This window comes from Helianthus annuus, chromosome 15 (genome assembly GCF_002127325.2).
Source record: "Helianthus annuus cultivar XRQ/B chromosome 15, HanXRQr2.0-SUNRISE, whole genome shotgun sequence".
Lineage (NCBI taxonomy): Eukaryota > Viridiplantae > Streptophyta > Magnoliopsida > Asterales > Asteraceae > Helianthus > Helianthus annuus.
Window position 1 is genome coordinate 26,959,403 of NC_035447.2, and position 9,752 is coordinate 26,969,154.

The window sequence follows — 9,752 nt, forward strand, 5'->3', positions numbered from 1 at the left end:
ATACGTGAAACGCTGAAGTTTTGTATGCTATGTGTTCGCATGATGACTCGCACTACCACCCTTAACATGATAGCGTTGTAGGTTGACCCGCCACCCGTAGGTTCGGGGGTTGTTAAGGCTCGCTCTCTCTTTACTTGTTTACATACGTGAATACTTCGGTGGACATGTGACGCGCATCTCACTCGCGGTCAGTTTGGTTAGCTTGTATCAATGCCGATAGCTTACAATGTTCACTTAGTATATGTTTACCCATGTTGGTTTTGCGAAACGCTTTATTAGTATTATTTATGCTAAACCTGTGTACTCACCTTTACATGTTTGTATTGAATTTATTTCTATTTCGATGGATTATGCTGGAAATGAATTAGGCTCTGCTCTAGATACACGCCTAATTTAGCTGTATTTATGTTTTATTGATTGAGAAAGTTTTCTATTTCGATTTGGATGTTGTATGAATTTTGTTTTAGTATTTTATGAAATTTGAACTTAATTAATTATTGTCGCAAAATAGTTATTGTGGATTCTCTCGAGCAATCTTGTAGCTTAGTGCCACATCCCGATGATTCCGCCATCGGTTGGGGTGTGACATTGAAGTTATTCCTACACCTATGGGTCTTTTTTGTCGCAACATCGTTACATTCAAGACATACTACAACAGTTTCACATGGATAGCGCAAAGGATGTCATGACACCTCTAAGCACCACCAAACTGTTATCACTCCACGACTCATCTCCTTCGGTGGATGCCACTCCTTTCTGGAAACTTGTTGGGTCCCTTCAATACCTAGCTTTTGCTCGACTGGACACTTCCTACGCCATTAACAAGCTCTCTCAATTTAGGCACAATCTGCGACAAACCCATTGGCAAGCCCTCAAACGGGTTCTTCGGTACCTCAAGGGCACCATCCATCATGGCCTCTTCCTAAATCGCAATTCCAATCTCACTCTTTCGGCCTTCTCAGACTCTGACTGGGGAGGGGGTGTAAATGACGTCGGTTGGTCCACTAAGGCATATGTTCTCTACCTTGGTACAAACATCATCTCATGGAAGTCCACTCGCCAAAAATCGGTTTCCCGCTACTCTGCGGAAGCGGAATACAAAGCCTTAGCAAATGCTTCTGCTAGACTCACCTGGACAAAGAATTTACTACATGAACAGGACCTTCCTAAGACTCACACGCCGACATTGTTTTGTGACAATACAGGAGCAACATATCTCTGTGCCAACCCCGTGTACCATTCCCGAATAAAGCACATTGCTCTTGACACTTTGTTCGGGAACAAGTCTCAGCCGGCAAACTATGGGTCCTTCATATTAGTTCACAAGATCAACTTGCAGATATGCTCACAAAACCTCTTTCACGAGCACCTTTTCTTCGAAATCGATCCAAGATCGGAGTATCCGACAGATCCTCCATCTTGCGTGGGTGTATAAGGAATATTACATATTTATGAGGAATATTCTACCATTACTGCACAATCTTAGCCATATGTATTGTTCTTCCTTTACTTTAGTCTAGATCCATAGGATTAGCTCTTTTCCTTTTCTGTTAATTGTCTACATTATGTCTTGTATTCCTTTGGTTGTATTCATTCAAAATATATCGAACAGTACACTCCTTACAGTAAGGTGTCAATCTATAAACAATAAATATATTATTAGAGTTTTGTGGACAAAAACAAATTGCATTATTAGAGTTTTATGGACAAATACGAGGGTCGTTGGAACTTATAGTGTTAAAAGTACCCAACATCACCGCTAATGGCATAGTAGGGTTCATGAGTGGTCCTGAAACCAAAAAAAAGCCCCTTCTTCTGGCCTTGAACACTCTAATCCCATATCGTCAGACCATTGGATATGGTTCGACTTTCTACTTGAGGGAAATTGTTACATCATCACCACATTAGATTCCACACTATTTTCATCTTTTCCTACTTGATCGTAGTGGCAGACTCAAAAACTATTTTCTAAAGGTACGTACAGGGGGTTCAACCAAACTTTCAACGGCGCAGTCGTGATTTTACCTATAAAATACACTAATTTTTTAAGGGGCATCCGCCTATCCTCTCCCACACTTGGGTCCACCCCTGCTTGATTGTGGCATGGTTTCAAACTCCACTTGAGTGGAAAAATCCACACCATTTTTAGTTTTCGACAATTTAAAAATAAATAAAAAACATTACATATTAAATAACTAAAAACATTACATAATTGTAATTTAAAAACATTATGTAATAATAATAATAATAATAATAATAATAATAATAATAATAATAATAATAATAATAATAATAATAATAATAATAATAATAATAATAATAATAATAAATTTACATAGGAATAATTAAAAACATTACACTGCAATAAAAAAAGGATTAACCAATCCAACCCAAGCCGTTTAAGAATCATCGACCTTAACATTTATACTCATTTGCAAGACACCCCTTCCAGGTGGTAGGTGTTCAATGCTAAGACTTTTAAATTCTTCGAGTCGTTCGCTTATTTCTTAGATAATACTTTTCAGGTCGTTCGCTTATTTCTTAGATAATACTTTTCGGGTCGTTCGCTTATTTCTTAGATAATACTTTTCTATTTTTGACTTTTGCAAAAATCATAAGGTGGCGTTTGTCATTGCGGTATGTGGTATTGTTGGTTTGGATCATATGACACATCATGTATTTCCTAGCTTAATTTATCTCGACAAACTGGTGAGCAAATGATCAATTCTAGAGGTGGAAAAAAACTAATGTTGGTGACGACGTATGCATCTCTAAACATATATAGGCCGTTACAAACAAATTTCGGGCATCTTCAATTCAGAGTCCACTAATTCTGTTATTAATCAAACGTCTTCCCCGAAAGTGTTGAAACTAGATACACATGTACAACATAGGTTTCGATGTGCTCGAAATTATCTAAAACATATTAGAAACCATGCATATGTGTGGAAACCCCATTTCACTAAAGACTGTTTAGTACCCATTAAGTTTTAAAATGATGTTGAATGAAAATTTTAGCTCTTTGTCTCTTCACATGTCTTCATGACCCTCAGCCAACCACTCACACACCACCTCCTAGACCCACTACCACCTCCTCCACCACCAACCACCAAGCCTCCTACTAGCTCTAATACTTAATGGCTCAGAGTCTCTTACCTAGTCAGGCCTTTTACTGGCTTAGCATGTACTAACATAGAGGTTGCCAAACAACCCTTAATGTGTAGACATGTAAAGTCCAGGGACCCATTCTAGAGTGTTATGAGCGTACTAGGTATCAAATTCATATATTTAATAACTGATGTTCGGTTTCCATTATGTTTCTAGGGGAACACTTTCGAAAATTGATTCTCACCGAAAAACGCTTGAAACTAGGGCGGGAATCTTGTTTGAAATATTTATCTTTAAGATTAACGATGATTTACCAAAGGATATTTCGTTGCAAAGTTGTTCACATCGATAGATGTCTAAAAGCACCTGAGCGGGTTATGAACATGTCGAATAATAAAAATGATAAACAAACAAGTAAACAACCATAAGAACATAATTATTTACTTGATTCACTTATTCATAAACATGTCGTGAAATACATTCAGGACCTCTAGTTATTTTATAATTCAAACTATCCCCTTGATTTCTAATGCAGGTCAAGCTAGGCCGACATATCTCAAGTCAGAGATAAGATCATAGACCACTATGAATTAGATTATCCACTCACCCCCATATAGCTGGATACAGATAAATTTAGGTAGATACTCTGTAGATACCAGATTTTACCCGCACCATTAACATAAAATCATATATGATTTGATGTAACATATGTCACTTATGTTATGTCTGTTATATAAAATGCTTGTTTAACTTTATAAAAGAACTCATTTTTAAGCATATCACTTGACTGATGTCACCCCCTCATTTGTTATCCATATACGTTTGTTGCTTTTAGGTTCTAATGGAATTGAAGATCAGTGAAGATAAAGTGCAAAAGATATTTGTCCCATTGTTCGGTGTGTTTATATTATAATTTATAATACATTATTAATTTAGGAGAGAAGGGATGGACGTACATTCACTACATTGTATATATAAACCTTAGCCATTTGAGAAGATAAACATATGCTCACTTCTAGTTAGTACACACCGCTAGCGTTTTCTAAACCTTGATTGTATCTATATACATCGCATATCATGCCGAAAGAACATTCAAGTGGTGGCACAAACGAGTTACCCACCATTGTGATAGAAACACCGGTAAAGCAACAACTCAAAGACACCACAATGTCACAAGGTTACTATCCTCCGGGTTTTCTCCGAAAGGTAAGTTACCATTTCCGTCACCTGTCACCATTGTGTATAAGCAAATTGGATTTTAGTAATCTAAATCATTATTTATTTGCCAATAATAATCCATACCTACAATGTGATTAATGACACTTCCAACTTTCCCTTTTGTTATCAATGCAACTCCTCTCTAATAAAAAAAAAAAAAACTATTATGTCCCTAATGAACAATTGATATATTTTTAGCCGACCGGAATGTAGAAATATGTTCTAAAACAACATAGACGCAACACAAAATATTTTGTGAACAACTACCCATGACTCCACTATGTTATTGTCGATATCGGAAAAAAAAACCCACACCATACAATGAATACCCTAGCATCTATTTACACTCGACCTTTACTAAACCTAACTCATCTTAAACTCAAACAAACAAATAAAACTTAGCTCATAAGTTCTAAACATTTAAACTATTACACTAACTAAATTTAAACTTTATCTTCAAACTCCTCTTGATTCTCTCCTCACTTTGCTCTTATTCAAAATTATTCCATGCATGCTACTAGTTGCGGCGGTTTCACTGTATTTTATCTAACAGGTGGTAGCGGAGATGGTCGCAACCTTCCTGATGGTGTTTGTTACATGTGGATGTGCCGCGATCGGTACTAGCAATGAGCACATGGTGTCTCAGCTAGGAGTTTCTCTTGCGGGTGGTCTAATTGTAACTGTGATGATCTATGCAGTTGGACACATCTCAGGTGCACATATGAATCCTGCAGTCACCATAGCTTTTGCAACTGTTAGACATTTTCCTTGGAATCAGGTACCAACCTAGTACCTACTCAATCCTTATATGGACTATTAATGTAGGTATCGTTCAACTAATTTTTACAAACATTGTGTATGTACAGGTTCCTCTCTATGTAGCAGCCCAGTTCACAGGATCCATATCGGCTTCATTCGCGCTACGGATAATGTTACAACCAATAAAACATTTGGGCACAACAACACCTTCAGGGACAGACTTACAAGCTCTGATCATGGAAATCATTGTAACTTTCATAATGATGTTTGTCACTTCAGCTGTAGCCACGGATTGTAAAGCCGTAAGAATCCTACTTGCGTTTCCATTTCAAGAAAAAATGTAACGCTATTGAGTAACTAAAATAATTGCAGGTAGGAGAGCTAGCAGGTATAGCAGTAGGATCAGCAGTATGCATTACATCCATCTTAGCAGGGTAAACTTAACTATCTAATATAACTCTATGCAAATTAAAAACTAAAAATAGTTTCGACGAAGAATCTATAATTTTTCAGGCCAGTATCAGGAGGATCAATGAACCCAGCACGCACCATTGGACCAGCATTAGCTAGTAACAACTATAAGGGTCTATGGGTGTACATCGTTGGCCCGATAACAGGAACATTATCAGGGGTGATGTGCTACAGTTTTATTCGAGCAACAAACCAACCAGATCAGGAGATTTCTTTGCCAAAATTTGGTAGAATGAAAAGCAATATTAATGAACATGTTGCAGTAATATATCCAAATGGTTCTGTAAAATAGCTAGTATATTGGCATCAACTATCATGTATTGACTGTAAAATTCTCATGTGATCAATGGATGTTTGAGTGTATGCTAGAAACTTCATAATTCACACTATTTGTAAACGTACCAACAATCAAGTAGTGTTCCATCATGTAGCAAAATTTAAAGAGTGCAAAAACTAAATTACCTGCAAATAAACAAACAAAATCTAAAGGGATAATCTGTTGGCCTTAATTGTTAATGTTGGTATCAAAGTCTTGATTCTCCCAGGACCATGAACGAGTGGATGAAGGATGATAACATGCCTCTTGATATTCATCACAAACTTCACACCAATACATACTGAATCGAAACAAATAAACTGAAATCTACTAACCGAATGATCGAACCAAACTTGTATAACTTGATTAACAATGACAAACAATGAGTTCGAATTGCATAAAGGACTTGAAACTGACAACCCTATTTATAACAATGAAACATTGCGACTGAGGGACGTGATGTTCCAGACGTTCCTGTTCACATATAAACGAATAGGTGGTTATTCCTCCAAGACGTGCCACTTCATCATTTAAACCTAAGTGGACTTCTAAAACATATTCGACCCATTTGACATGTGGCCTGCGGCCCAACAGAAAATAATAAACAATTTAACAACATTCGACCCATTAACAAACTATACTAATACTAAATAAAGGAAAGATCAAATAGGAAGTTAATTTTGGCTAAAAAGAATAGGAATCCATAGGATTATGACATGTGCAACATTTAAAATAAACAAAAAGGATATTTTAGTCAATCCAACTCCTTCTTCCTTTTTCAAAACCCAGTAACTTCAAAACCCACCATTTTCAAAACCCACCATCTTCAACCATTTCTTCACTTTCTATCTTAATAATCACTACATTATAGTGCGATTTTCATCACCAATCAATGATTCAAAACCCGATCAACGTGTTCTTCAGCTTTTTTTTAAGAAAACCCAGTTTAATTTCATAAAAAAATCTCGTTTTTTCCGGTGATTTTGGAGATAATCACTCGATTCGTTCGATTCGAGCGTTGATAAGTGTTTCTATCATTCAAATTTCGTCAATTGATGAAGAAATCAGCTTCGATCCATGTAAGAAATTCTTTAATTTCATTTTCACGATCTGGGTTTTTTATTTAGTCATTGCGTTTTACGATCTTGGCGGGGGTCCGGGGGCGGTAGCCCCTGGTAGCGGGGTCCAAGGGGCAGAGCCCCTGGCTGGGGTTGAGCTAAAAATGCATCAGAAAAATTCATTTTCCAGAAATTAGCTCATTTCTAAGACAGTAATTCGTAGACAATTCAGACAGTTCACAGTGACAGACAGTTTTATGTGTCCATTGCGTTTTAGAAATAAGAGAGTTTTATGTGGTTTCTGGCTATTGCGTTTTAGAAAAAAAAAACACATTTTTAAGTGTTTTCAGTCATTGCGTTTTAGGTAAAACACATTTTTTAGGTGTTTTCAGTCCATTGCGTTTTAGAATGAGTCATTTTTAAGTGTTTTCTGGCCATTGCGTTTTACAAATAAGACATTTCTTTGTGTTTTTTGGTGCATTGCGTTTTAGGTAAAACACTTTTTTATGTGTTTTCAGTCCATTGCGTTTTAGAAAACAGACATTTTAAGTGTTTTTTGGCCATTGCGTTTTACAAATAAGACATTTCTTTGTGTTTTTGGTGCATTGCGTTTTAGGTAAAACACCTTTTTTATGTGTTTTTGGTGCATTGTGTTTTAGGTAAAACACATTTTTATGTGTTTTCTGGCCATTGCGTTTTACAAATAAGACATTTCTTTGTGTTTTCTGGCCATTACGTTTACAAATAAGTCATTTCTTTGTGTTTTTGGTGCATTGCGTTTTAGAAAAATGTCATTTTTTAGGTTTTTTTTTCATTGCGTTTTACGTAACTGGTGGTTTTTCTATTGCGTTTTACGCAACTGGGTTTTAAATTTTTTTTTTAAATATAGCAATTGTATACTCGTTTTAAAGATAAAAAACGCTCGTTTTTTTGGTGCAATTTTTATAAAAAAATAATGTCGTATGAAAGAGTTATTAACGTTTAAAAAATGGGGGGGAATTAGAGGAGAGAGAAACTATTGGCTTGGATTGACTAGAATGCCCTTGAACAAACTCACGCGCCTCTTTTCTTCCTTTCAATTTCCCTGATTTAATCTTAGCCCTTGATTAACTTAATGGATGGTCAAGATCACTTCCTAGCCTTCCTAGCCAAATAAACTTCCTATTGTATCTCCACCCTACTAAATAACTTGAGAAACCCGGACCCGGAGATTTGCTTTGATTACGATCTTTTTGATTATGGGTATGTTTGGCAAAAGTAGCTGGTGGCTGGTAGCTGGAAGCTAGAAGCTGGTAGCTGGTGCTTGGAAGCTGTTAGCTGTAGCTGTAGCTTTTTAGATATATTTGGTGTTTGGTAGAGTAGCTGGAGCTTTTAATAAAATGTATAAAATGATCAAAATGGACATAACTAAAAATTTAGAAAGTTGGTGCATTAAAAAGTTCCTTATTTTTAGAGGTTAAAATAGTAATTTTTTCCCTAAAAGCTTGTAACTCCTTCTAAACGCTACTAGTAGTAGCGTTCAACCAAAAGCTTCAAGCTCCTGACCTAAAAGCTTAAAGCTTCTTCAACAAAACAAGACTTTTTATTGAGTAGGAGCTTTTTCTTAAAAGCTTAAAGCTAGAAGCTCCTAAAATCTCCATGCCAAAGATACCCTATATGGGTCTGTTTGGTATGGGGTAATGGAATGAACGAAGGAATGGAATGGACGAGGTAATGGAATGGACGAGGGAATGCAATGGATCATTACCATTCCATGTCTTGCTTGGTTACCATGTGAATGGAATGAATTATTATTGTGTATTGTTCGGTAGGCAAGAAAAACGGAATAATAAAATTAGCGGTGAGTGGTGGTGGTGGTCGGTGGTAGTGATTGTGGGTGGTTATAGGTGGCGGTAGTGGGTGTCGGCGGCAGCAATGGGTGGTGGTGGTGGTGGCGAGTGGCGGTGCGGCGGTGACGACGAGTGGTGGTGGCGACAAGGTGGCCGTTGGTGGTGGGTGGTAGCAAAGGTGGCGGTTGATGGCGGCGGCGGCAGTTGGTGGTGGCGGTGGTGGTGGCGTCGACGATGGTGGTGGGCGGCGGCGGCGAGTGGCGTTGGCGGTTGGTCGCAGCTGTGGGTGATAACGGTGGCGAGTGGGTGGCGGCGGCGATGGTGACTGTCGGGGTGAGGTGGTGGCGGGTGGCGCCGATGACGTAGGTGGTGGGTGGTGGTGGTGGTGGTGGTGGGTTGTGGCGAAGGTTGTGGGTTGTGGTGTTGTTGATGAATAGTGCAAGAGGTGATGGAATGGAAAAAAACATGGGGTGTGGAAGGAATGATTTTAAGGGAATGGAATGCCTTTTGTAATGGGTGATTCCATTCCATTGACTAACCAAACACTGTTTTCTCCATTCCCTCGTAATCACTCATTTCATTCCACCTCTTATTTCTACATACCAAACACTACCTAAGTTTTGTGTCTATTACGTAAATAGTTAAAAGTGTAGTTTATGTATTATAGATGTAATTAATTAATAGATAGTAGAAGGGTCAAATATGTTAACGCTTATACACTGTTGCATTTGTCAAATTGACTGAAGAATAGAAAATAGAAAGTCAAAGAAAAGAAAAGATTGGGTATGGCTGCTTTTTTTATACAAAATCCATAAACGTTTAAAGGGCTATTGTTTTTGGTTCCTTGTTCGAAGAATCAAAAGAAAGCATAAGAGGCCTTAGACCATCCACATTTATATCCCAACTCAATCCAATCTTTATTAAAAAACTAATTTCTCTTTCTTCTATTTACACAATCCAACCTTTCATACCCACTAACAACCCAACCTAAAC

At 37.4% G+C, this 9,752-nt stretch overlaps 1 protein-coding gene across 1 annotated transcript; it reads left to right on the top strand.

Moving 5' to 3' along the window:
- The first annotated feature begins 4,150 nt into the window (after positions 1 to 4,150).
- LOC110911072 (aquaporin NIP2-1) lies at positions 4,151 to 5,982 on the top strand. The gene is made up of 5 exons (XM_022155647.2): positions 4,151 to 4,314; positions 4,880 to 5,104; positions 5,193 to 5,387; positions 5,458 to 5,519; positions 5,599 to 5,982. Exons 1-5 carry the CDS (start codon positions 4,186 to 4,188, stop codon positions 5,846 to 5,848), a joined length of 861 nt encoding a protein of 286 aa, XP_022011339.1. The 5' UTR covers positions 4,151 to 4,185; the 3' UTR covers positions 5,849 to 5,982.
- Positions 5,983 to 9,752: the final 3,770 nt, after the last annotated feature.

Coding starts and splice junctions, on each gene's coding strand:
- LOC110911072 (XM_022155647.2), top strand. CDS start 4,186: ATGCCGAAAGAACATTCAAGTGGTGGCACAAACGAGTTACCCACCATT. Junction 5,105..5,192: donor GACATTTTCCTTGGAATCAG/GTACCAACCTAG, acceptor GTGTATGTACAG/GTTCCTCTCTATGTAGCAGC. Junction 5,388..5,457: donor TAGCCACGGATTGTAAAGCC/GTAAGAATCCTA, acceptor AAATAATTGCAG/GTAGGAGAGCTAGCAGGTAT.